This window comes from Podarcis cretensis (genome assembly GCF_951804945.1).
Source record: "Podarcis cretensis genome assembly, chromosome: 13".
NCBI lineage: Eukaryota > Metazoa > Chordata > Lepidosauria > Squamata > Lacertidae > Podarcis > Podarcis cretensis.
In genome coordinates, this window is record NC_137182.1 from 1,703,351 (window position 1) to 1,731,036 (window position 27,686).

The 27,686-nt window shown below is 50.9% G+C and overlaps 1 protein-coding gene across 5 annotated transcripts in view; it reads right to left on the bottom strand.

Annotated features, from left to right (window-relative positions):
- Positions 1 to 9,892: 9,892 nt before the first annotated feature.
- TRPV4 (transient receptor potential cation channel subfamily V member 4) overlaps positions 9,893 to 27,686 on the bottom strand; it is a 49,093-nt gene continuing 31,299 nt past the window's right edge. For 4 of the 5 annotated variants that reach the window (XM_079949438.1, XM_079949439.1, XM_079949441.1 and 1 more), the window contains 8 exons: positions 25,220 to 25,312; positions 23,391 to 23,464; positions 22,716 to 22,881; positions 21,402 to 21,468; positions 14,530 to 14,846; positions 13,516 to 13,643; positions 12,103 to 12,224; positions 9,893 to 10,683 (listed from right to left, as the gene is read on the bottom strand). In XM_079949438.1, the coding sequence (XP_079805564.1) occupies positions 10,526 to 10,683; positions 12,103 to 12,224; positions 13,516 to 13,643; positions 14,530 to 14,846; positions 21,402 to 21,468; positions 22,716 to 22,881; positions 23,391 to 23,464; positions 25,220 to 25,312 (1,125 nt within the window). In that variant the 3' untranslated portion in view covers positions 9,893 to 10,525. The remainder of the gene's footprint in view (positions 10,684 to 12,102; positions 12,225 to 13,515; positions 13,644 to 14,529; positions 14,847 to 21,401; positions 21,469 to 22,715; positions 22,882 to 23,390; positions 23,465 to 25,219; positions 25,313 to 27,686) is intronic. The other variant, XR_013832413.1, reaches the window with a different exon arrangement.

Here is a 27,686-nt window from a genome sequence, read left to right on the forward strand (position 1 = left end):
AGAATGACATCTGATTTACTGTGGGATCAGCCTCTGAGCTGGGTCAGTTCCTTTGCTGCCTTGGGTCTCACTTCTGGAGGGGGCCCTGGGGACGGGAGAATACGCCTGTAATGAATCTCCTAGAAGAGGCAACCCAGGTATGATGAAGCTGTCCTCTGACCCTATAAATTCTGCCAGGCACTGCGTTTCATCCTTCTGGCAAGAAAAACTAAAGAATGAGGGAGGGAGGGAGGGAGGGAAGGAAGGAAGGTGAGCAGGCCTGTCTGGATCCAGGTTAATGCTGCATGTACAAGGTCTTAGCCTTGGGCTTTTACGTTAATTAATCTACAAGAGCAGAGTCCCCCCCCCCCCGCACAGATTAGCCTCTCTTTCCTGCTCCCCGGTCTCCTCACCACAGTCCGCAAGCACATGAGCCAGTGCAGTGTAGTGGTTAGTAGTGTCAGGCTAGAACCTGGCAGGGACCCTGGCAAGGGTTCAAATCCTCCCTTGGCCATGAAGCTCCCTCACTGCCTATCACCCTGACTTGCTGCACAGGGTTGTTGTGGGGATTAAATGAGATGGGGGGGGGGAGCCACGTGCCACCTTGAGCTCCTTGGAGGAAAAGGTAGTGTGTAAATGCAATAAAATAAAATAAAATAAAAATAATCAAACAAAAACCCAACCTTTGGGTACCTTTTTGAACTGCACTGGTCACGCACAGGGCTAGCAATCAAAGGAACAGGCTGAGCAACTTGTTTGCATGCTAACAACTTCCAAAAGGGGAGAGCATTGTTCCCGTGCAGCAAAAGCAGCAGAGTCCTGCTGTGGCACCTTAACCAACTTGATTGCAGACCCTCCAAGTGTCCCTATTTCCCAGGGACAGTCCAGCAATTTCAGAAGCCATCCCGGATTCTGAGTTGATCCTGGAATGTCCCTGTTTCCCCTGCCAGTGCTGCGGAGGGTGAGCTGGTCCTCAGCGGTGGGGGCTGCAGGGGGGCATCCTGGTGCCTCTCCACGGTCGCCCCGCCAGCCGCCTTCCTTGGGCAGCTGAGAGCAGCCAATGGAGAGCAAGCGAGGAGGAGGAGGAGGAGGAGGCTGCCGCTGCCAAGGCCCAGCCCTGCAGGATGTGAGGTGCAGGCAGAGGGCAGAGCTGCCCTGGACAGGAAGAACAGCGGAGAGCAAGGAGGCTTGGTTTTTAAAAAAGAAAAAAGTTTTGTGCATCCACATCTAATCTTATCCCTTTATAAAATGCATTTATTGGAGTGTTTTTATTTTTGCTAATCTACCAAAGGATAACATAAAATCAGAATTAAGGTGTTTTCTCAGGATGGCGGAGAGCAGGTGTGCTGTGTCCCATTGGTGTCGTGGTGGTGACATTCGCCCTTCTTCTGATAGGAAATGCCGGGGGGGCGAAAATGGGGGGTCGAGGAGGGTCAGTTGTGGGGGAGTGAGCAATGTCCCTATTTTTACCTGAGGAATGTTGGAAGGCATGTTATTGTGGGCTGGGTTCCACTTTGGCACTCATCCTAAGATGCACCCAAACACTGACTCCCCCTTGCCTTGTCCAGCCGCACAGTGACTGCTGGGGCCTCCTCCTCTGCAGGGGACGCTCCTCTTTTGAAAGGCTGTCAGAGGGCAGCCCTGCATTTGAAGGGCTGTCCAGCCCAATAATGAACCCTGAAGAAAAGGAGGCATGTAAATTGCCATATGCAAATTTTACGCAAATTCACATGTTCTAAAACCACCCACCCCCAATGTTTTGATGATGCAAAACATGCTGCCCTCCTCTGAATACCTGTGTGCCCCGTTGTGCTTGGGTCCTGCTTGTGGACTTGTTATGGAGGCAGTTTCGGGCCTGGATGAAGCTGGTCTTTCGGCAGAGTGGGTGAGATGCCCTCTGCTTTCTGCCTCTCCCACCACTGCTGCCATGGCCTCCTTCCCCACCTCTGATGACATTCGACAGCCGTCAAAATGGGTTATTTATTCCCCCGAGCTGCGCACACATGCCCTCCTTCCTAAGCACATTATGCTGCAAATCCTGTTAAACTAACGTCACCCTGCTTAGGTGCCTGGTGCTCAGAGGGCATTTCAGCCCAAGCCCTGCAACTCGCCCTACCTCTTCCGCTTGCCAGCCAGCCAACCCAAGGCAAGTGCTTGTCCGTTGCCAGTGGAGAAGTGTGTCTGGTGTGTCTGTGCTGGCATGACGTTCCCTGGCACTCGTGAGAAGCTGGTGCTCTCCTCTGGCACACCCAGGGGTAAAGGCAGCGGGTGGGGTGGCTGCCCTCCCTCCTTGCCCTTGGCCCCACAGATGGGACTCGACTCCCCTGCCAGAGCTGAGGCCTTTAGGCTGCACTGCATACGCAGAAATCTCATTACCTGCATTAGGAGAGTTACTGACAGGAAAGCCATAAGCAAGCTGGCTTTGCAGACTCCTTTGAACTTTGCAGAGCTGCTGGCCTATATCTCAGAGCCGCTCTGGTGGGGGCGGGGTGAGGATTGTGCCCCCACTGGCCGCGGCTGAGGCTCTGCATCAGGAACACGGCTGCTGTTCCCTGGTTTGCAGGGTTATAACTTTATTGGGGAGGGCTGTAGCTCAGCAGCAGAGCACCTGCTTGGCATGCAGAAGGGCCCACTTTCAATCACCGCTGGCATCTCCAGGGAGGGCTGGGAGCGACTGGGAGCCCTGGAGAGCTGCTCCACTCAGTGTGGACAATATTGAGATAGATGGGCAAGTGGGTCAGCTCCTGAGACTCCTATTATGTATATTTATTTTGACCCAAAATCAAAATTGTTTGGCCTTATCTTTGCAGTAACAGGTGGAAAGTCAGCAGGTGACTTCCCAGGGCTCTGCCATATGCACCATTCCAGCCTGGTTGGCAGTGGGAAGGGCAGCCTGGTTCCTGCCAGGTCAGGGCTGCAAGCGCTTTCTACACAGCAGCCCCATCCAAATGCATCCCTGGCCTCTCCCAGGTAGGACCAGATATTGCAGCCAAGGTGCCTGGAAGGAGTTGGGTGCTAGAGGAGCCCCTGAGCTTGGGCTGACTTGACTCCCCCTGCCCGTGTGTCTAATGTCAATTCTCTTTGATCTCTCCCCAGTCTCCAGCCCCAGCTGACTGTTTCATCTCAGAGTCTCTTCCTCCATTAATCTGCCCCTTTGAAGTGGGGAGCAACCAATGAGAATCCTCAGAGCAGCTCCCGACATATGGCACAGCTCTGGAAAATGCATGTGAGTTTGCTGGCTGTGTTTAAAAAGTTCCCTCCTTTGGAAAAGGGAAGGCACACTGGCCCCTGAGCTCTGCCACCCGCTGCCTGCCTTTGCTGGCACCAACGCCAAGCAGGCCAGGCTGCCTCCTGCGCTGACAAGGAGCAGAGCCACACCATGGCAGTTTCTCCATCAGGGAGACTGGGAGGAGATCCAAGGGGAGGGGGTCGCAAGCTGCAAGGGCCAGCGGAGGGGCATTGGTGAGGGGCACAACACTCAGTGCCACTGAGGGACAAAACACCCACATTCCCTCCCGGAGAGGATTAACAGAACCGTAAAGTTGGAAGGGACTACCAAGGGTCATCTAGTCCAGCCCCCTGCAATGCAGGAATCACAATGCTAAAGAATCCCTGGCAGGTGGCCACCCAGCCTCTGTTTAGAAACCTCCAGAGGTGTAGAAACTTAGCAAAATAAGCAGAAGTGTTGATGGTGTCAAGGCAGGCGGAAGCTGCGTTGAGGCTCCAAAATACGCTCAGCAGGAAGTAGCCCAGAAGGCTGATGTATCTCGGGGATATTTCTCATTTATCTCCCAAGCATCCAACTCTCTCTTGCCAAGCCAAGAGTTGCGAGGCTTTATAACGTGCCAGGGGATAGCAGCATTTTCCCCCTGCAGACCTGGCCTGATCAAAATACAGTCAGGAGGATAAAAATAATTTCAAGGGAAGCATCTGATAAAGCAGGTCTCAGGAGGCAGCTACTGTAAAACTGCACAGCTCAGAAAATAATTTAAACGGGGAGGGGGGAGCCTCCGTTCATCTCTCACTTTGATTGAATGTTCGTTTCCAAAATTAACCTTCAAATTTATCTAAAAATAAATTTGCCACTGTGCTTGGCATTTGCTCAACTGCATGCTGTCTCTGACTCCTCCTTTGTTTGGGGTGAGCAGGTCTGTCAGCGCTGGCTGGTGGCTGCAGGTCTTTTGAATTGGGGGTTTCAAGGGGGGGAGTTGTAATCCAAAACATGGGTGGTGTGCCAGGTGGGGGAAGATGGGTTGGCTTGGTTTAAGGCAACATCGCGTGATCTTGTGCATTAGGCCATGTATCTGAAGCGCTATGATACTATTTTAGACAGGCACGACTTCTCCCAAAGAAACCTGGGAGCTGTAGTTTGTTAAGGGTGCTGAGAGCCATTCGGAGGCGCCTGTTACCTTCAAAGAGCTACAATTCCCAGCGTTCCCTTGGAAGAGGAATCGAGTGTTAGACCACCCTGGGAACTGTAACTCTGGGAGGAGAACAGGCGCCCCCTAATAATTCTCACCTCCCAGAATTCCTTGACGGAAGCCGTGGCATTTAAAGTGTCATCGCAGTGCTTTCAATCCATGGGATGATGTAATCATTCAGTATTCAAGCACTTTCTCATAACAAGCAGAGCCTGCATTTAAAAAACCACTCTTCTATATTCCCGTTAAAGTCTCCCGCCCCCGTGCTCTCTCTCCTGCTGGGGGGTGGGGGTGTTTGTGTTGGCTGCAAAGGTCAGTTCACTCCTGCATTGACTATAGAAGATGTCGATACTTGTTTATTACCCAGGACTGTTAATGCAGCGCCATTTTTGTGGCTTTGGGGCAATAGACATCATATTGACTGTGGCCTGGAATGTGCTTCGTGACCTCCTCCCGGGAGCCGCGCTTGGCCCAGGCCGAGGGGGAGGGGAGCCAGGCCTGAGGCCCAGGAAACATCCCCAGGGCAACACCTTTCACCTGCCACAAATCCCAGGAACTGGCCAGAACTGGCCAAAATAAACCCCCACTGCAGTCCCAGAGGCTTTGTGGTGTTTCCTAGGCATCAGGGTTCACTACACTGAGCCCCCAGACCTGTTTTCACAGGCTCTTAGAGGCTCAGACTTGTGTCCCATGAAGGCTTTATCTCACAACCTGACACAGCGGGTGCTCTTCACACACACACACACACACACCCCGTGGGCTCCCCAGTGCAAAAGCATTGCAAGGGTTAAGGCTGTTGCTCCATTAAATAAATCTTGCCCCCCCCCCAAGTCAACTGAAACTCATAATTAAGGGACTTGGGCCCCATCTGCCCCACACCTTTAAAGCAGTCACAGTAGCTTATTCCCCTTTCAGAGTTACAATTTTCAAATTGGTTGAACATGCCATCTTCCCCTAGAGAACTCTGGGAATTGTAGCTCTGGGAGGGGCGAGGGGAGGGGAGGGGGTGCCGCCTCGCAACTCAGCCCCCTGAACAAACTACAGTGCCTGGGATTCCTTGTTTCTGATTAAAGTGGTATGATACTGCGTTAAACAGAGGTTGCAGGTGGGGCCCAAGTCCCTTAATTAGGAGTTTCAGTTGACTGACTAATCTACATCTGCGTAAATCTACACATGAGTAAGCCAACAGTTCTGAAGCAAAAAAGTACTTTTTTGGATTTTACTCTAAGGCTATGAACACTCTCCCGTTTACTCTGCATCCGCTGGCTTGGAAAGGGGTGGACACAAAATGTTGGCCCCGATTCATATCTATCTGGTGTCCATCCTTTTGTTGCCTATGAAATAGCTGCATTTCAATGCCTTTTCCCCAAAACTGGCTTCGAATGAGAAAAAGAACGACCTAGTTGTGTTTTAAGCTGGTTTTAAGCCTAAAAGAGAGATGGTTCTTATAAAAAAAACACAGAAACAAATCTGACCATTTTATGGGGGGGGGGGGCTTTTTGTCAAAAAGTTGTGTGCATCAGTGGAGCCAATGAATCAATTTAACACGGCAGCCCTAATTTAAGTTGGGGAAGCAAAATCAGGTTGGCTCCTGCATTAAGCCCCCCCTTTCTTCCCTCTGATGTTCCTGCCCCCCCCCATCAGTCTGTCTCGCTTTGTTATGCCAGGGGAGGAGAAATGTGAGGGACCCGATGATGATAATAAAAACGATTGTGTGTTGCATTGACAGGAGGGGCTTTTAAATCCCTTCTTGACGTTCTTAAATTACAATAGGAGAATAAAGAGCTGGGGGGGGGCGGGGAGAGAATATGGGACTTTGGTAATGTGTTAATCTTAATTGAACAATTACCTCCGCTCCTGAAGCGTTCATTACTGCAGCGCTTATTGTCAGCTGTTTTTATTGTCTTGCAATGAATGCTGGAGAATCCATTTCTTGAAAAATGAAAAGCAGCTTCAGAAACCAAGCTGCTCCCTGCTCTCTTCACCGCTGTCCCCACCCCCCTTTCTCCCAACTTTTACAAGAAGAGGCTGATGGATGAGGCGGGGGGGGGCATGTCGTCCGGCCTCCGGTTCCCGCAGTGGCCCCCCAGGTGCCTCAAGGAGAGCGCAAGAGGCCCTGGGGGAGGCAGAGCCCAGAGTCATCGATAGCCCTCTCCTCTCGGAACTGGTCCAGTCCTCTTCCGCTGCGGCAGCGAGGGCCGTTCTCTATGTGGAACATGAAGAAGTCCTTTCTTTCCTCTGTCCTCAGTCTTCCAGCTTTCGTTGGACGTCCTCAAGTTCCAGTGTGACGAGCGAGAAAAGCTTCTCTTGGCAAAACGATCTGGTCCGTGGCCTTCATTAGCAGGAGGGACCTGTTGCCTTTGCTTTCTGGGCACTTGTGACTGCGGGCAATAAATCTCCCTGGCATCTTTCTCTCTATCCTAGAAATCAAATACATCGTTTCCCCATGTCTTGCTCTTTCCCCCAAGTGATTGTTGGGCTGAGGCCTGCTTGGGACAGATGCTTAAGCCCTGCCTGGGTTGGGGGACAAAGAAAGACCTGCTTCACGGCCTCTGGAAGCCCCGGTGTCCTCAGTTACTGGGCAATTAGGCCACGCATGACCCAACTGGAGACAACTTGTTTGGGCAGCAGAAGCAGTAGCTGCAGAGGCCATCAAATTCCAGGAGAGGCAATCAGGCTTGTTAATGAATCCCCTACAATCTGTTCCTGCGTTGCAGCAGAATGGACTGAAACTAAAAACTAAAACTACACTTTTGCCAAATAAATTTGCCAACGGTTGAGGGAGTTGGGCATGTTCAGCCTGGAGAAGGGGGCCACCTTCAACCATCTGCATGGCTGCCGCCACATGGAAGGAGGTGCAAGCTTGTTTTCCCCTGCTCTGGAGGAGAGGATCCAAACCAATGGAATCTGAGGTCCCTTCCAATTCTAGGATTCTAATCTCAGGTGCCCCCTGAAGCAGTTTTATTTTACATTTTCAGGATTCTGAGTGCAGGGTGGTAGAAGTGGCTGCTCAGCTGCTGGGGTGGGGGGTGTTGCTCTGACCAGAGTCAAATGTGTCCAATACTGTACTAATGCATCACCTATGTATTTATTTTTATTGCAGTAGTTTGGCTGGCAGAATAATGTGCAACCTTTTGCGTCTCACTGCATTGTTCAGCAGGCCAAGCTGTTAAGCCCCAGATAGATCTCTGTTTTAGAACTCTTCCAAGAGCCAGCGCTCCCTTCAGAAATCAACACGTGTTCCCACACATCAACCCCGAGCCTTGTTAGAAGCAGGCTGTCAGCCTCTTCCCAGGTCTCCTTTAAGAGAGCAACTGAGAAAATCCTCATCAGTGTCAAAAATGAGATTAACGCTGGAGCTGTAAAGATGCAATTCGGAGTTTTCCTCTACTGCGCTTTGGGCTAGTCAACTGCTTACCGAGGAGAGAGGGAGGGAGGGAGCCTTCCTTGGAATATTTACTCTGCAATTTCACATCACTTGCTTAGTCCATTGCCGGCAGACTCCCCTGACGCGGGCGATTTATGCTGCGCTCCATCATCGCCCAGGCGCCTGTCATGCTTCAACGTGACAAAGCGCCATTGTGACCCCCAGCAGTAATTGACTTTCGTTGGCTTAAGATGCCGCCTCCTCAGCCCTTGGATCCCCACGTCCGTCTCACTCCTCTTCCTCCCCCATTGCCAAACCATCAGGACACAAACCCAGGGGGGCTTATGGGGGAGAAGCACTGTGGTGGGATTCCTTTCTGCAGAATGGCACTTCTGTGCTTGTGATGGAAATGCACCCAGTAGAGCAACTCTCAAAGAAAGCTGCTTGCTGGTTGGGAAAGGCACTCTGCACATGCTCAGAGGGACCATCTCTCTTCCCTGGCAGGGGTGGGCAACCCGTGGTCCCTCCAAATGTTGTTGGGACTGAAGCCCCGGACAGCTTGGCCAGCGCGGAGGGGGCAATGGGAGAGGCAGTCCAAAGCCCTCGGCTTGACTCCCTAGCCCTGCTTTAACAGGTGTCAGCTCCAAGCGGTCATGGGAATGCCATACCCGTTGGATGCCTGCCTGCCACAAGCTGAGGAAGCGCCAGCAGAACTGCTCTCTCTTTAAATAGATCCCAGCAGAGACTGTACCCGGGGCTGCACTGCCCCTTGTGGCTCAGAGTTGCAGTTGCAGGCTGACACTGTGTGCTCCTGTCCAAGGCTGTGAGCTATTACTCAAGTATTTATTTCAACAGTTAATATATTATTAAGCAACATTTATTAACCATTCTAATAGGCAGCAACCCCCGCCCCCGCTCCATAGCAATGCAGAGGCTTTGCTGTGAGCTGCTAAGGGTAATGTCTTCTTCAGCCCTAGATTTGATTTTAAAACTTCACTGTACAGCACGGATGCCAGACTGCCCCCCCCACTTGGATGTGGGGTTATTTTTTCCTGCCCATTTGTTGCCCTTTTACTAAAGCTGCTATGCAGGCTGAACTAGGAGAGGCACCTCCGCCTGCAAATCCTGTGACAAAACTAAAACTACAGTTTTGCCAAATAATTTTGCCACCGGTTGAGGGAGTTGGGCATGTTCAGCCTGGAGAAGGGGGCCACCTTCAACCATCTGCATGGCTGCCGCCACATGGAAGGGGGTGCAAGCTTGTTTCCCCTGCTCTGGAGGAGAGGATCCAAACCAATGGAAACCACTTACAAGAAAGGAGATTCTGACTAAGCATTAAGGAGAGCAAGAGCTGTTCAAGAGTAGAACAGACTCCCTGGGAAGGTGGAGGACTCTCCTTCCTTGGAGGTTTCTAAGCAGATGTTTGATGGCCGTCTGTCAGGGATTCTTTAGCTGTGATGTCCTGTATTGCAGGGAGTTGAAATAGATGACCCCTGGGGCCCTTCTAACGCCACCATTATCTGATTCTAGTATTCTGATTCTGGGAATGGCAGCATGCAACTGAGCCCCACCACCCCATCAGCTGGACCAGGGTGGTGCAGGTCTTGCTAGAATCAACCACCTCAGAACTGCATTGTTTTAGCAGAAGCTTTTTACCAGGCAGGGTCCCAAAGTCCAGAATGTGGACGAGGAAGCCTGTAGGCCTCCTGATGTTGATGGACTGCAACGTCCACCATCCCTGACCATTGGAGTTGGGAGTCCAACAACATCTGGAGGGCCGCAGGCTCCCCATCCCTGGCACACACAACCCCTGCACTGTTTCTAAGCATAGGACCACATGATTGTGCTGCTCACAAACTCAGCAGCTGTTGGGGGGGGGCAGACTAAACAGATCTATTTGGAAGAACAGTGTCTCTGGATAAAAAATGGCACAAAGAAACTTTGGGTTTTCTGTGCAAACTGAGCAGCTGAGAGGGAGAAAGAGGCCTCCTTGGGAAGGGGCTGAGGGGGCCCAACATGGGGTGAGATGCAGCAGTGTGACTTGCTCACAGTGACCCGGCAGACTCCCTGCCTGTTGCACGCTTGCACCCCACGCTCTCCACCAGGCAAGACAAGGAGGGGCAGCTGACATACTTTGGCTTTTATTACTAAATAAATAATCAGATAAAACCTGTGCAAAATAAAACTATTTGGAGTACGAAATGCAGCAGCCCTTGGGCCATTTGTCCCGGCTCAGCATCACAGAAGTTAACCCTGAATTTAGAGCCCGCTTGGACGCAAAGAGCCACTCCAGGAGTCACTGGCCACTTCAAACAGCCCCCGCAAGAGTCACTGTCGCCACCGAGCCTCCTGTAATGTCAGTGCCATGGAGCTCGTAGCCTGACCACACAGGATGATGTTCCCAGTCACCAGCCTCTGCAGCTTCCACCCACTGGCGCATAATTTGGTATTGTGACAACTCTGTTTTTTGTGTTCAAAAGCAAACCCATAAAGATCTCCCTCTGCTGTCCACCTCAAGTTGATAACCTGGGGAAGGCTCCTCCCCCTGCACACTGCTCTGGAGGAGGCAGGTGGGCCACATTCTGCAGACTACAAGCGGGACCCTCGCGTGAAGGTGCAGGAGCAAGAGGAAGCTCCCTCCACACAGGCTCCAAGCGGTGCTGTGCCCGCCAAGCGCTTGCAGTGGCAAAGAGGCTGGGCAGCTTCTTGATCCCAGTCCAGAGACCAGCTCCCTCTGCCCCTGCTCCTTGCGCATCCATTAGATGTGGGAGTCCTCCTTTCTCCAGCTCTGGGGGTAGCTGGGCTTGTGCTCATTTGCCGCAGGGGAGCGCATGCTGTCCAGGGGAACCACCACCTCATCTGGCTGCGAGTTCTTGTTCAGCTCCACCACCCGCGGCACCACAGTGGACCACCGATCTACAGGGAGAGAAATAGAATACAGAATCATAACACTGTAGGGTTAGTCCAATTCCCTCAATGCAGGAATCTCAACTAGATCATACATGACAGGTGGCCATCAAATCTCTTGACACCTTAAACACCTCCAGGGAAGGAGAGTCCGAGGTTGTCCATTCCACTGTCCAACAGCTTTCACTGTCAGAAAGTTCTCTCTAATATTTCGTTGGGATCTCCCACTTTGCCATTTGAGTGCATTGGTTTGGATCCCACCCTCTGGAGCAGGAGAAGACAAGTGGGCTCCATCTTCCAGGTGACGGCTCTTCAGATGATTGAAGGCAGCTATCCTATCCGGTCCTTCTTTCAGTCTCCTCTTCTCCAGGCAAAACCTTCCCAAATCAGAGAATCAGAGAATCAGAGAATCATAGAGTTGGAAGAGACCACAAGGGCCATTGAGTCCAACCCCCTGCCAAGCAGGAAACACCATCAGAGCACTCCTGACATATGGTTGTCAAGCCTCTGCTTAAAGACCTCCAAAGAAGGAGACTCCACCACACTCCTTGGCAGCAAATTCCACTGTCAAACCGCTCTTACTGTCAGGAAGTTCTTCCTAATGTTTAGGTAGAATCTTCTTTCTTGTAGTTTGGAGCCATTGCTCCGTGTCCGCTTCTCTGGAGCAGCAGAAAACAACCTTTCTCCCTCCTCTATGTGACATCCTTTTATATATTTGAACATGGCTATCATATCACCCCTTAACCTCCTCTTCTCCAGGCTAAACATGCCCAGCTCCCTTAGCCGTTCCTCATAAGGCATCGTTTCCAGGCCTTTGACCATTTTGGTTGCCCTCCTCTGGACACGTTCCAGTTTGTCAGTGTTCCTCTGCCGTTCCCCACAAAGGAGGCTTGGCCTCCGCCGTTCCACTTGGGCAGAGCAGAGAAGCCTGCCCTGCCCCCTCCCTGGGTTCTGCACAGCCTCCAGCACCAAGTGCCTCTGATCTGGGGCAGTATAGCTGCCTCTGGACTTCTTCATCCCCCAGCAACACTTTTGCTGTTTCTACCAACCTGGTGCCTTCCAGGTGTTTAGAACTACAACTCCCAACCACCCAGATCTGCTGCAGGGCTCCAGGATGGCAAAGCAGTGGATCACATCCCCCATCCAGCTGCCAGAGCCCCTTTAACCCTCATCTCCAGCGAGTGGCATCGGGAATCCTTCCTGCCTCCAACTGCAGAGTCAGCACAGCCTCTTCCATGAATTTGTCCTGTCCTCTTTTGAAGCCATCCAAGTGGGGGGGGCATTGCTGCCTCTTGGGGGAGCAGGTTCCTCCGTGCAGACTCTAGAAGCACCCCACTCTCCTGTGAGCAAGCTGACAGCGCCTGCTTCCAGAATGCCCCCCAACCTGTGACCCCTTCCAGCCCCCCTCCTGCAATCAGCAGCACCTACCTCTGCGGAGGCGGCCCACTGTGTGGGAAAAGCCATAGTACTGGTAGGTGTCGCTCTTGCCGGGGTCCTCATTGATGATGCCCAGGTTCTGGTTCCAGTGAGACCAGTTCACCTCGTCCACTCTAGGAAGGAAGCATTGTGGCATTTGAGATATTGGCTGGGGGAGTGGGGAGAGAGAGGTCATCCTGGGCGCTCTGAAATGTTTAGCACACCTGGTTTAGCAGACCTGGACAGTGCTATAGAGTGGTTAGAGTGCTGGACTAGGACTCCCTGCTCAACTGTAAAACTCACAGTGTGACCTTGGGACTGTCACAGCCTCTTGGCCTCACCTGCCTCACAGGGTTGCTGTGAGGATAGAACGGGGAGGAAGAAAGCCACACCTGCCGCCTTGAGCATCTTGGAGAATATGGCGGGGCATCAATGTGATAAGGGCGGGCAGGCAAGGCATGTCGCTCCAGAGCAGAACAACTTCCTTGAATGTTCAGTCTCCAGCAGCATCTCCAGAGAGGGCTGGGAAAGGCTCCCTCTCTGAAACTCTGGGGAGCCAGTCAGTGAGATCTGATTCTCTGCAGAAGGCAATGCCCTGCACTCCTGTGCCAAGAAAGGGCCTGGGACCATCTTCCCTCAAAGCTTCAGACCTGGTTCAGGGTCTAACTAAATCCTCACCCCACCCCTCCAATGCCATCCCAAACACCCCTCACTTCTGGCTCTCCTATATCCCTACGTTGCTCTCTCCGCACCATGAAGGGTACTGACAAAAAACAGCTGGTTTGGGAGCGCTGTCTAATTTAAAACAGGCATTGCCTGCCTTGGTCTTAAAATTATAGGGCAGAATACAAAAAAGAAAAAAGATTCCATTTTGGAGAGCACCTTCTAAATGTTGGAAAGATCTCTCTCTGCTGATGTAAGGCTTTCTGCAAAGCGTCCAGAACCCGCAGCATTTGCTGAGGCAAAAAGGAAAGCTGTGCGTGTCAGAATGGGTGCACCCGAGGCTTTTTTCAGCCAGAACTGACCAGAACTCAGTTCTGGCACCTCTCAAGGGGGCACCATTGCAATTCTAAGAGAACAAGGGAGGCGTTCGTGGCAAGTTCTGGTGCCCCTTTTTCTAGAAAAATAGCACTAGGTGCACCTAGTAGGAGTGCAGAAAATGTAACCCTAATCCAGGATGCAGTTCCCTGAGTATCTCAAGTGCCTAGTCCTCATGGGTGTGACGAGATAGGTGGTTGGGAGGGCACGGGCAATGCCTGCTGACACCCCAGGTGGGGGGAGGTTTTCCTTGGGGCAAAATTTGGTTTGTCACCCAGACTGGCGCAGAATTTCCAGCAGACAACTCTGGCTCAAGGGCCTAATCCAGAAATGGAAAGCCTTTAGTCAACGTCTAAATGAGTCTCCCATGGGGACTCTCGCCCTTACCTGAAACACCACCTCCGGTCCGGCGTCCCATCCAAGGACTTCCCAACGGTGACCATCTCTCCTGAGCGGAAGGCTTTCCTGACAAACACGGGGAAGAACCTCTCAATATCCAGAATGGTGGTCGCCCACTGCAAGCAGAGAAGTCAGGAGAAGTATGAGAGCCCACTCCTGACTGGGTTTCAGTGGCTTTACTGATCCAGATGTCAGTCTCAGGATGACACCCTCAGGCTAATCCAAGGGCAATTCAGGCAACCCACTTGATGCAAAGCACTTGTTAAATTTTTTTTTTGAGTATCTGAATTATAGCAAGTCAAAACTATGTTGTCGGAAGTGATCTATTGCCTCTGCAGCCTTTTTGGATGCTACCAATGCTGAGGTCATCTTAGCATGGAGCCAAACCACACGAGAAAGTCCATTTGTTGGAATCAACCTTATTCAAACTCAATTTCATACTATTCATGAAAACAGCAAAAAACAAACATCAGCAACAAATCCCCACCATAATGTCTTCTACAACTTTTGCCTACACTATAAAGCTCCAAATTTCTCAAATCATACTAATTTTTTCCAAGAAATGATAAAGGAATCCCGCATTGCAAACCTGTGATTTCTTGTATTGTTTTGACAGTGCACTGCCTTTTACTAAGCCACCCCCTTACAACTGGGTTTTGTCCAGGCTTTAATTGAGATCTGAATGGGGCACCGGCGGCCCTCTTGTGGGACTCCTTTCTGCCCCAATCAAGCAGGACGGGAGTTCAAGTCCAGAAGCAATGGAAGAGATGCAAGCGTCCCATTCCCGTGCTATGAAACTTCAACCTATTATTATCATTTATTTTGTTTGTTACCTGCCCATCACTAGCAGATTCCAGGGTGGGTTACAGCAGCTTAGAATTCAGAACTCAAGGCAGTTAAATTGCATTGCATTCACGAGCACAGGGGCGGTTCCAGAGCATCAAGGTGTGTTCTGGCCCTTTGCAAGCCCACCGGCTGACTCCACCGCAGCAACTCGCCTACCTGCAGCTTCCAGATCTGCTTGCTCTCTTTGGACACCTGCCCCACGGTCTCCCCCATGAGGGCGATCAGCATGTTCAGCAAAAGGACGAAGGTGAGGATGATGTAGGTGACAAGGAGGATGACAAAGACCCCAGGGTACTTGGCGTTCTCGATCATCTCCAGGTCCCCCATTCCGATGGTCAGCTTGAAGAGGTCCAGGAGGAAATTGCTGAAGGTCTTGCTGTCCCGGCAGGAAGGGTAGGCAGGGGCTGTGCAGTTGGAGCGCTCCTCGTTGCAGGCCTCGCTGCTGGGGCAGGGGTTCAGCAGGGAGACCAGTGCTGCAGGAAAGCCAAGGAGGCACTGAGCAGTTGCACTAGCCAAGGGAGTCTCCCTGGGAGAGCTTCTAGGCCAGGAGTTACCATCCAGGGGCCCTCTGGGTGCTGCACACTGAGCACTGGCCATTTGGCTGACTGGGGCTGATGGGAGCTGGAGTCTAAATGATCTGGAGGGCACCACGTCGCCTTCCTCTGGATAAGAACATGGTGTCAAGGCTAAACAGTCCCAAATAGAGTCACACTTCAAAAGCTGCATTCATAGGACAGTTTAGTCCATTTTATTCTTATTGTCATTTCATCACTGAATTTATATTCCACCTTTTTTTCTCCAAGGAGCTCAAGGTGCACAGGTCTCTTCCTCCTCCTTTAACTCCCTCAATAATCCTGTGAGGTAGGTGAGGATGAGAGTCACCCAGTGAGCTTCATGGCCAAGTGGGGATTCAAACTCTGGTCTCCCTGGTCCGATCCCAACACTCTAACCACTGCGCCACACCACCTCCCATTTTCCTGAAGTTTTCCTAACTGCTCAATTTCTGCCTCATATTTGGGCTTTCACATGATGTAAAAGCCACTGCCAGAAAACTAACGTGTTATTTGATTCCAGCAAAAAACAAAAATGGCGCCGATTGTCGGGCCTCCCCCCCCCCCAGCATGAATGAAATTTAGCACATCTTGGTCACAAAGCCATAGTTCACAGCAACAGGCATGTCGTGCAGAAGGCTAATCAGAAAACAGGGCAGGAGTTCTAACCTCAGGAAAATTTGCACAATATTCACAATGTCTGAAGGCACCCAAAGTGGTGTTGTCCCTTCTTTGAATATTTTTTTACAGCAGTGCTTCTAGTTTTAAATATTGTTGGATTTAGAAGCTGGGAGGAGGGAGAAACAAGGTTTAAAAATACCAAGCCTGTAATCAAACTCCAAATGTTTATCTATAGGAATTAAACCTGCCTGCCGAGTGAGCACCAGAAAAAATTCAACCAATTTGAGCATGAAAATTCACTCTATTGAGCATGCAAAATTCAAATCTCAGCTTTAGGTGGGCAGAAAATAGCAACACTAGGTCATCCCACTTCTTTCGAACAGGACCATTTTTAAAAATGCTTCTCTAAATGATTTTAAATATCGACCAAAATGTGGCAATGCAACACAATCCTGAGGGTGACCAGAGTGCAGAAGAAAAAGGACTCATTTGGGAAAATATGGAAAGTGTTTGTTTACTATACAATTGTAAAGGCTAAGTCTGCCCCCTACCCCGATATACTCTATCCCAGTGGCTCTCCCCTTAATTCCATTAATAATAATAATAATAATAATAATAATAATAATAATAATAATTTATTATTTATACCCCGCCCATCTGGCTGGGCCTCCCCAGCCACTCTGGGCGGCTTCCATAAAAACCAAAAATACAGTAAAATATCACACGTTAAAAACTTCCCTGAACAGGGCTGCCTTAAGATGTCTTCTGAATGTCAGGTAGTTGTTTATCGCTTTGACATCTGCTGGAAGGGCGTTCCACAGTGCGGGGGCCACTACCGAGAAGGCCCTCTGCCTGGTTCCCTGTAGCTTTGCTTCTCGCAATGAGGGAACTGCCAGAAGGCCCTCGGCGCTGGACCTCAGCGTCCGGGCAGAATGATGGAGGTGGAGACACTCCTTCAGGTATACTGGACCGAGGCCGTTTAGGGCTTTAAAGGTCAGCACCAACACTTTGAATTGTGCTCGGAAACATACTGGGAGCCAGTGTAGGTCTTTCAAGACCGGTGTTATATGGTCTCGGCGGCCGCTCCCAGTCACCAGTCTAGCCGCCGCATTCTGGATTAGTTGTAGTTTCCGAGTCACCTTCAAAGGTAGCCCCACGTAGAGTGCATTGCAGTAATCCAAGCGGGAGATAACCAGAGCATGCACCACTCTGGCGAGACAGTCCGCAGGCAGATAGGGTCTCAGCCTACGTACCAGATGGAGCTGGTAAACAGCTGCCCTGGACACAGATTTGACCTGTGCTTCCATGGACAGCTGTGAGTCCAAAATGACTCCCAGGCTGCGCACCTGGTCCTTCAGGGGCACAGTTACCCCATTCAGGACCAGGGAATCCTCCACACCTGCCCGCCTCCTGTCCCCCAAAAACAGTACTTCTGTCTTGTCAGGATTCAACCTCAATCTGTTAGCCGCCATCCATCCTCCAACCGCCTCCAGACACTCACACAGGACCTTCACCGCCCTCACTGGTTCTGATTTAAAAGAGAGGTAGAGCTGGGTATCATCCGCATACTGATGAACACCCAGCCCAAACCTCCTGATGATCTCTCCCAGCGGCTGCATGTAAATGTTGAAAAGCATGGGGGAGAGGACAGAACCCTGAGACACCCCACAAGTGAGAGCCCAGGGGTCTGAACACTCATCCCCCACCACCACTTTCTGAACACGGCCCAGGAGGAAGGAGTGGAACCACTGTATGACAGTGCCCCCAGCTCCCAGCCCCTCAAGACGGTCCAGAAGGATGTTATGGTCGATGGTATCAAACGCCGCTGAGAGATCCAGCAGAACTAGGAAACAGCTCTCACCTTTGTCCCTAGCCCGCCGGAGATCATCAACCAGTGCGACCAAGGCAGTTTCAGTCCCATGATGAGGCCTGAATCCCGACTGGAAGGGATCCAAATGGTCCGCTTCTTCCAGGCGTGCCTGGAGTTGTTCGGCAACCGCTCGCTCAATCACCTTGCCCAAGAATGGAAGATTTGAGACTGGACGATAGTTGGCCATCGTGGCCGCATCTAAAGATGGTTTTTTAAGAAGCGGTTTAATAACCGCCTCTTTCAGCGGGTCTGGGAAGGCTCCCTCACGGAGGGAAGCGTTCACCACCCCACGAAGCCCATCGCCCAGTCCTTCCCGGCTAGCTTTTATAAGCCAGGATGGGCAAGGATCCAGGAGACAGGTGGTTGGTTTCACTCGTCCAAGCAGCCTGTCCACATCCTCGGAGGTAACAGATTGGAATTGATCCCACTCAACTTGACCAGACAGAACTCTAGCACTTTCCCGCCCCGGTCCTGCTCCCACGGTGGAGTCTACTTCTTCCCGAATCTGAGCGATTTTATCTGCAAAAAACTTTGCAAAATCATTGCAGGAGAACATGTGGCCCGTACTGGGCCCCGATGTTGCAGGTGGTTCCGCTAAATTGTGAACCACCTGAAAAAGTCTCCTGCTGCTGTTTTCTGCAGATGCAATAGAGGTGGTTAAGAAATTCTTCTTCGCCGTCGCTATCGCCACTTGGTAGGCTCGACGTTGAGCTCTAACCTGTGTCCGGTCAGATTCGGAATGAGTTATCCGCCACCGGCGCTCTAGCCGTCTCAACGATTGTTTCATTGCCCTCAGATCCGTGGAAAACCACGGGGCTGTCCGGGCTCCATGCAATCGGAGAGGGCGCTTCGGAGCCAAACAGTCAATAGCCCTGGTTAACTCCGCATTCCAGCGGGCCACCAGGGAATCGGCTGAAAGGCCATCAACATGGGATAAAGCATCCCCTACCACTCTCTGGAAACCATTTGGATCCATTAAGTGGCGGGGGCGGACCATCCAAATTGGTCCCACCTCCCTGCAGAGGGGATGGGTCGCAGAGAAGTCCAGTTGCACCAGGAAGTGATCTGACCATGGCACTTCTTTCGTTTCGCTTTTAGTTAGTGTCAGATCACCAACATCCATAGAGGTAAACACCAGGTCCAAGGCATGTCCGCGGCTATGGGTTGGGCCAGACTTATTCAGGGACAGCCCCATGGAGGCCATGCTTTCCACGAAGTCCCGAGCGGCCCCTTGTAAGGTCGTGTCGGCATGGATGTTAAAATCCCCTAGGACAACCAAGCTGGGTGTCTCCAGGAGAACATCCGCCACGACCTGAAGCAGCTCGGGCAGGGAATCCTTGGTGCAGCGGGGAGGTCGGTACACCAAAAGGAATCCTGTACTGCCCCTATTGCCCGACTTCCAGAACATGCACTCGGAAAACTGGGTCTTCCCAATAGGACGCCTGGTGCAAACTAATGACTTTCTAAAAATCACTGCAACCCCCCCTCCCCGCCCACATGACCTGGGTTGCTGTGCGTAAGAGAAACCTGGTGGACAAGCAGCGGCAAGGACAGGCCCATCTGCTTCATCCAACCAAGTCTCTGTCACACATGCCAGGTCAAGTCCTCCATCCATGATCAAGTCATGGATGGCAGTGGTCTTATGAATCATTGACCTGGCATTGCACAGCAGCACCTTCAGGTCATGTGGGTATCCCTTGCTGATTCTAGTATCCATCCGGTCAGGACCAGACCCGGAGGCAGGAATAGTCCTCAGACAACGACTAAACCTGCCTCCTCTGTAATGACATGGTCTGGTCTTAGCGTAACTCCTCCTCCTACCCGTGATCACTGAGATCGGTTGTCCCAGTGCATCCCCCCCTGTGGAACATGCCCCAGCCATTTTGTGGGCTGGGGCCCACTCCCCGGCAGCCCTGACCCCTCCCCCTAAGAACAAAATAACACCTTAAACAAACAAACAAAACCAATAAAACAATACAACAACAAAAATGTAAAAATTACAAAATAATAATTCCCCAGACCCAACCAAACATCCATCCCTCCCCCACCCCCCACATACAAAAAACCCAAAAGAAAATTTTAAAAAACATTTTAAAACCACTCTGTGCCCCTCTTGCAATAACAACTGTCCTAGTGAGGCCTGTCAGGCCCCGCCCTGGGCCAGCACCCCTACCTTACCCTATAGAAAGCATTATTCAGTATAGCAGGTTGCATGACCAACCAAGGAAGGTATTAACAAAATAAAACCCCAAACCACAACAATTAGTTGCGCCTTTATTCAAAATCCATTAAAAACTATTTTGTTTAATTACGTCAATAAATTGATGGACTTGCTGCAGCGATGGCAGCTTACGCCTCCAGCGCCCCCTGCTGCCTGCCTGCCTCTTATGTCAGGGACTGGACTGAACAGGAGGAATGGGAAGTGAGGCCTCGTCTGATCAGCTCCTCTCAGAAGAGGAGGAGGAGGAGGAGGAGTGGGGCGTTTCGACCCTGTGTCTCCAGCAGTTTCAGGAGGAGAGGGAGACAGGTTGATGTACAGATGAATGAGAAAATCCCTAGTTACAAGATGGGGGGTGTGTTAGAGAGCAGACAGCAGAGACCTCCCTGGAGAGTCTGGGAGGCCCCCCTGGTCCAAGGGCTCGCCAGTCCCTCCGCATTCAAGAACAGAAAATGCGGGGATGTGACTCCTGCGACTTCCCGTAGGTTTCCAGGATGTTGTGGGAGACGGAAGAAGAGGGACTCAGAGAAGCCAACGTCTCCTATGCGTGGAGACATGGATCCTCTGTCTTGCAACCAGATGACTAAATAAAGGTAAAGATAAAGGTACCCCTGCCCGTACGGGCCAGTCTTGACAGACTCTGGGGTTGTGCGCCCATCTCACTTAAGAGGCCAGGGGCCAGCGCTGTCCAGAGACACTTCCGGGTCACGTGGCCAGCGTGACATCGCTGCTCTGGCCAGAGCCAGAACCAGAGCCAGAGCCGCACACGGAAACGCCGTTTACCTTCCCGCTGGTAAGCGGTCCCTATTTATCTACTTGCACCCGGAGGTGCTTTCGAACTGCTAGGTTGGCAGGCGCTGGGACCGAGCAGCGGGAGCGCACCCCGCCGCAGGGATTCGAACCGCCGACCTTTTGATCGGCAAGCCCTAGGCGCTGAGGCTTTAACCCACAGCGCCACCTGCGTCCCTCTGATGACTGAATAAAAAACCATAAAATACGAACTGTGTGTTCTTGCCTCTGAGGCTGCGGGGGGAGGGGAGGATACTCCACGACTGACATCTTAGCACCCCTAGGAAATCCCACGGCCCCCCAGTGGGCAGGAGACCCCTCTTTGGACATTTTGAGTTATCTCTCCATTTCAAAACTTCATAAAATACAGAGGAAGGAAGTTATAAGGTTGTCTAGTTATTGAGCTGCTTCAAAACTCCAACATCGGTAACTCACCCTTTGCAGCTGTCTCATTTCATTTTTAATTTGTATTTCATAACTATTCAATAAATAAATATTTTTAAAACAAACCAGCATCTGCCTGGGTGAGTAAGTTCATTCAGGAAAAGCAGTTGCAACTTGGCTGTTCAGGAATGTGGTTGGGTGACTGAAATGTTCTTTCTGTTTTGCTGCTAACCAGACTTGTTAGATTTGCTGTTTTGAGTTTTGTGGTTTCCAAATTGTAATTGATTTGTTTTAATTTATGTGCTAATTGATTGCTTGATGTCCAAGTCTCACTAATAAACATTTGGAAGCGCCATAGAGTAGCTTGTCAGAGTCAGCATCTTTTACACCTTGGAGGCTGTTTTTGAAAACCTCAAAATCCAACAGTATTTGTGTCAAGGAATGTTGCTGCCCAAGAAAAGCCTTGGCGATGCCCCTTTCAAACTTTGCAGGTATGTGAGGAGCTTGCTCAGCTGAGCAGCAGGACACAGATTTTCAAATATAGGAAAACCAAGGAGCCTAGTTACCAGCACTCCGAAAAGGGCAGCCATCTTACCAGACGCGTAGCCAATCATGAAAAGCACATAGACCAGCAGGAAGCGGAAAAGGTCCTTGAACAGGATCTGCAAACAGAGAGGGAAGGCAGCCACTCAACACACCAGGCTGAACGTTTGCAGGCAAAGGCTCAAGGCAGCTGCTTCTGGGATGAGCCCCACATTAGTCGTCTAACAGTCTGAAGCCAGAGTGAGGAAATTCAAGGACAAATGTGTCCTTCAGTGCCGCTCCCTTCGGCCCTGATTCACACCCCGTGTTCCTTCCTGACTGGGATGTGCTCACCTGTCGCAGAGGCAGTAAAGCACACCTGGAAACTGCCTCTTGGCTATGGCCAGAGATGTTGGCAGGCCCTGGGGGACCAAAATCTGGCCCTCTGTGCTGCTCTGTCTGGCCCTCAGAACCCTCCCCAGGGCACACCTTTCACTGGCCCCAAATGCCTGCCTGGAATGTGTCTTTGACCTCTGGTCAAGCCTCTTGCTTGCCAGGAGCGAGGGGGGCATGGGAGCATGTGTAGAAACGGAAGATTAAAATTGCATTTGTTGCTCTGCCCACTTCCGCCTCCAGCCCCACCCATCACTGCCAAGCGGCCCTTGGGAGGCTGTCCAGAAGGGAAGTGGCCCCTGGGCTAAAAAGGGTTCCTGCTTCTGATCTGAAGGAACTTTTGCAGCAAGGAGCCAGAGCGAATCTTGAACGATTGGAGGGGTGGTGGCAACACCCCACATTCCACAAGTGTTCCACAACTTGGGGACCAAAACAGCTGCTTGACACCATCAGTCCTTAACCTCCAGGAATCAGCAGCTGTATATCTGAACACAGGGCATGTGCAGAGGTTTCTTTGGTCCCCCCTGTCAAGCAAGCGCAGGGTGGGGGGCACTCCACTCTTGTTCTCCAGCAACGCTGGGGGAGCTTCAGGTTCTGAGGATCATGCCAGCCCCTGCGCTGCAGAGTTCAGCACTGCCCAGAGTGGGGGGGGGGCAAGGCTTCACAGTGCCCTTAGGATAAAGTTTGTTTGAGACTCTGTTCACTAAGGCAAGACAGTTGCCCCAGAGAAGACCCCATCAGCCACACACTCTTCTGAGCAGATTGTCAGGGTGCTCTGCTGAAGCTTTTAGAGGGATGACAAAGTTAGCACAACCTGGTTTCTAAGAAACCACGAGAAATTGGTTTTGCAAGGATAAGCACACAGGAATGCAGCCTTGCTGGTCAAAACCCTCAGGCATCCTACAGTCCCTTCAGCTTTTCACCCACCTTCAAATAACCTCCTCCAGCCCAAGGTCCTCACAGGCCCCGGACACTGCGCTCTGCTTTGGCTCACCTTCTGGATCATGATGCTGTATGTGCCAGTCAGCTTGAGGCCGCGGGTGAAGTAGAGGGCATTCATCCAGCCCAAGACCAGGGCAAAGACCATGACAGCCAGGTAGGCTTCGATGCCCGCCAGGTACAGGGCAGCTGCCACTAACACCAGGACCGAGTAGATGAAGCTGGAGGCAAGAAGCATCAAAGCCCAGTCAGGGGCGGACAGGTGGGGAGCAGTGGGGCAACAATGCAACCACCAGGTAGCCTCACCCAGAAGGGCTTCCAAAATCTATGGGCAGATTCACACCTTAGTTTTCAAGCACATCTAATGTGCATTTAAAGCACATGCTACCCCTCCCATTGTGGGAACAGTTGTTTAACCCCTGGCAGAGCTGCAATCTGCCAGTCCCCTTGGCAACCCCCCCCCCCAGGAGTCTTTGGGGAAGGTCATGTGCTTTAAATGTGCATTGGACGTCTTTTCTGGCTCCCTCCCCCAAATGAATTGAGGGGGGAGCCAGAAAGCACCCGAGCAGATGCCCTGGAATGTGTGGCAAAGGGGCCCCCACACTCTTAAATGCAGGGGTGGCTAGCCTTTTGGCCTGAGGGCCACATTTGCCCCTGGTTGACCTGTCGGGGGCCACACACAGGCTGCAAATTTGATTCTGCTGCACTCTGGTTTCTTTCTTTTACTTACTAGAGCAACTGAAAGGAGCCATCAATGAAGAAAGAATTCACCCCGGGGCACTTCTTCATGAAGAGGTCTTTTATCTGGGGAGGAAGAGAAGACAAAATGTCCACAATGGAGAAGAGGCAGAAGCTACTCAAGGAACTTGGCATTTTTAGTCCAGCCTTCATCCACCTGATGGCCCTCTGGACATTTTGCACAGCAACTTCCACCCATCTGAGCTTAGCCACCCAACTCTCTTCCCAGGGAACTCTGGGAATTGTAGCTCTAGGAAGGGAACTGGGGTCTCCTCACAACTCTCAGCACCCTTAACAGACTACAGCTCCCAGAATTCTTTGGGGGAAGCCATGAATGGGTGGCTTGGGGGGGGGGCAGAATGTCTTTGTTGACTTTCACCATATAACCCAAAAACCAAATTGGAACTTCATGAGTCAAAAGCATATATATTAAACCAGCCCAAACCAAGGTTGGCAGGGGATGTTATATTCACAAGAAGAAAAGATAAAGCTGGTTATCTGGATGTTTGTGATGAGATACAGACAGGTAAGTGGAAAGAAACATCCTAAGAAACAAGAGCTCAAGCAACGTGGCGCACAGGAGACGCCAGAGACACAGAAACATGAACGTAGGACTGAAAGAATAAAAGGCTCTCTATCACATCAAGAAATGTATTAACCAAGCAAGTTACTTATTCCAGTTTTTTTGACAGATTTGTGGAAGAGACAAATGCAAATTTTCTTTTTATGTATTCAATAAAATCACACCAAAGTGAGACAAAAGAGGTTAACTTTGTTTTTCCTTTAAAAAAAAAAAAGGGTGCGCCAGGTAAACCAGGACTGTTTAAAGTAGTACCACAGAGCTTTAAATGCATGGTGTGGATGTAACCTTTGTTCCTTCAGTCCTGCAACTTTGTTAAGAACCAAAGCTACATTGTCATCCTCAGATCCAAGCAAGGCCCCTTTGCAGTGGCCAACCAGGTGCCCCAGTGCAAGCATGCATGGTGCGCAAGACTGAGTGTGATTTGATAAATCCTATGCACACCGTGACAAGGGACGCAGGTGGCGCTGTGGATTAAACCACAGAGCCCAGGACTTGCCGATCAGAAGGTCATCGGTTTGAATCCCCACGGTGGGGTGAGCTCCCGTTGCTTGGTCCCTGCTCCTGCCAACCTGGCAGTTCGAAAGCATGTCAAAGTGCAAGTAGATAAATAGGTACCGCTCCGGCGGGAAGGTAAACTGCGTTTCCGTGCGCGGCTCTGGTTCGCCAGAAGCGGCTTAGTCATGCTGGCCACATGACCCGGAAACTGTACGCCAGCTCCCTCGGCCAATAAAGCGAGAAGAGCGTCGCAACCCCAGAGTCGCCCGCGACTGGACCTAATGGTCAGGGGTCCCTTTACCTTTACCTTTTATGCACACCATGAAAGTAAAGCACTCTGGCAGCCCTGCAAACAGTCATGGCTAAAGAGGGACCCCTACTTCCCGCCCCACAGAGCTACCATTTCCACAGAGGCTTAACTGTCCATCCTTCTTCCCAGGGATCTCTGAGAATCGTAGGCCCTTGAGGGGGAACAGGGACTTGCTCACCACTCAGCAACTACAGCTCCCAGAATTCTCTGGGAGAAGCCATGACTGTTTAAAGCAGTATCAAAGCACTTTAAAAGTATGATGAGAATGTGGCCTGCAAGCTCTGTAATCAGGCCACAGAATGGCAGGAGGAGCCCACAAAAGGGAAAAAGAAAAACACATCTGCTAAATTGGCGAGGAAGAAGGGGGCAATGGTGGAGGAAAGGAGGAGGAGGAGGAGACCCCTTTGCCAAGTAACGCACGGCTCATACTTACGTTGGTGAAGAAGAAGAGGACGCCCGTGAAGAGTGTGACAATCTCCCCGGCGAGTCGCAGATAGTCGGTGGTGGTGGTGTACGGGTACGGGGGCTACAGAGGGGAAGAGACATTGCTGAGAGGCTGTGCCGAAAGACACCTGCTAAGCGTGCAGCAATGGCCACGCTCCAAGGGGGATGGCCAGCTTCAGCATGTTGCCTTCCCAACAGCAGCTGGGTAAAGAGCACCTCTGGGAAGGTCATAAGGTGATGGAAGGGACTCATGGGGTCATCTAGTCCAACCCCCTGCAATGCCGGAATCTCAGCTAAAGAATCTCTGGCCACCCAACCTTTGCTTAGAAACCTCCAAGGAAGGAGAGTCGTCCACCTTCCAAGGGAGTCTGTTCCACTCTTGATCAGCTCTTACCCTCCTTAATGCTTAGTCTGAATCTCCTTTCTTGTAACTTGAAGCCACTGGTTTGAGCACCCCCCCCCCTCCAGAGCAGGAGAAAGTGATCTCCCTCCCTCTTCCCTGGGACAGCCCTTGAGATATAGGAAGATGGCTTTTGTGATGCTCATGTGATGGAAACAGCTCCCCCTGCCTCACTCTCAATCCCAAGTGTCTAATCAATGGAGGCCTTCCTTCTTAAAGGAGCAATGCAAAGAAATAGAGGAAAACAATAGAATGGGAAAAACCAGAGATCTGTTCAAGAAAACTGGAGATATGAAAGGAACATTTCGTACAAAGATTACCATAATAAAAGACAAAAGTGGAAAGGACCTAACAGAAGCAGAAGACATCAAGAAGAGGTGGCAAGAATACACAGAGGAATTATACCAGAAAGATATGGATGGCTCGTACACCCCAGGTAGTGTGGTTGCTGACCTTGAGCCAGACATCCTGGAGAGTGAAGTCAAATGGGCCTTAGAAAGCACTGCAAATAACAAGGCCAGTGGAAGTGATGGTATTCCAGCTGAACTATTTAAAATTTTAAAAGATGATGCTGTTAAGGTGCTACACTCAATATGCCAGCAAATTTGGAAAACTCAGCAGTGGCCAGAGGATTGGAGAAGTCTACATCCCAATCCCAAAGAAGGGCAGTGCCAAAGAATGCTCCAACTACCACACAATTGCACTCATTTCACACGCTAGCAAGGTTATGCTTAAAATTCTTAAGCAGTATGTGGACAGAGAACTGCCAGAAGTGCTAGCTGGATTTCGAAGGGGCAGAGGAACCAGAGACCAAATTGCAAACATGCGTTGGATTATGGAGAAAGCTAGAGAGTTCCAGAAAGACATCTACTTCTGCTTCATTGACTATGCAAAAGCCTTTGACTGTGTCGACCACAGCAAACTATGGCAAGTTCTTAAAGAAATGGGAGTGCCTGATCACCTCATCTGTCTCCTGAGAAATCTCTATGTGGGACAAGAAGCTACAGTTAGAACTGGATATGGAACAACTGATTGGTTCAAAATTGGGAAAGGAGTACGGCAAGGCTGTATATTGTCTCCCTGCTTATTTAACTTATATGCAGAATTCATCATGCGAAAGGCTGGGCTAGATGAATCCCTAGCCAGAATTAAGATCACCGGAAGAAATATCAGCAACCTCAGATATGCAGATGACACAACCTTGATGGCAGAAAGTGAGGAGGAATTAAAGAACCTTTTAATGAGGGTGAAAGAGGAGAGTGCAAAATATGGTCTGAAGTTCAACATCAAAAAAACGAAGATCATGGCCACTGGTCCCATCACCTCCTGGCAAATAGAAGGGGAAGAAATGGAGGCAGTGAGAGATTTTACTTTCTTGGGCTCCATGATCACTGCAGATGGTGACAGCAGCCACGAAATTAAAAGACGCCTGCTTCTTGGGAGAAAGGCGATGGCAAACCTAGACAGCATCTTAAAAAGCAGAGACATCACCTTGCCAACAAAGGTCCGTATACTTAAAGCTATGGTTTTCCCAGTAGTGATGTAGGGAAGTGAGAGCTGGACCATAAAGAAGGCTGTTGGCCAAAGAATGGATGCTTTTGAATTCTGGTGCTGGAGGAGACTTGAGAGTCCCATGGACTGCAAGAAGATCAAACCTATCCATTCTGAAGGAAATCAGCCCTGAGTGCTCACTGGAAGGACAGATCCTGAAGCTGAGGCTCCAAGACTTTGGCCACCTCATGAGAAGAGAAGACTCCCTGGAAAAGACCCTGATGTTGGGAAAGATTGAGGGCAGAAGGAGAAGGGGACAACAGAGGACGAGATGGTTGGACAGTGTTTTCGAAGCTACAAACATGAGTCTGACCAAACTGCGGGAGGCAGTGGAAGACAGGAGTGCCTGGCGTGCTCTGGTCCATGGGGTCACGAAGAGTCGGACACGACTAAACGACTAAACAACAACAACAACAATCAATGGAGGTGGATTGTCTTTGAACCCGGAGGTGCCATTCTTTCCCTATCCATAGATACAATGTCTAATACAGACTTGTTTTATAAG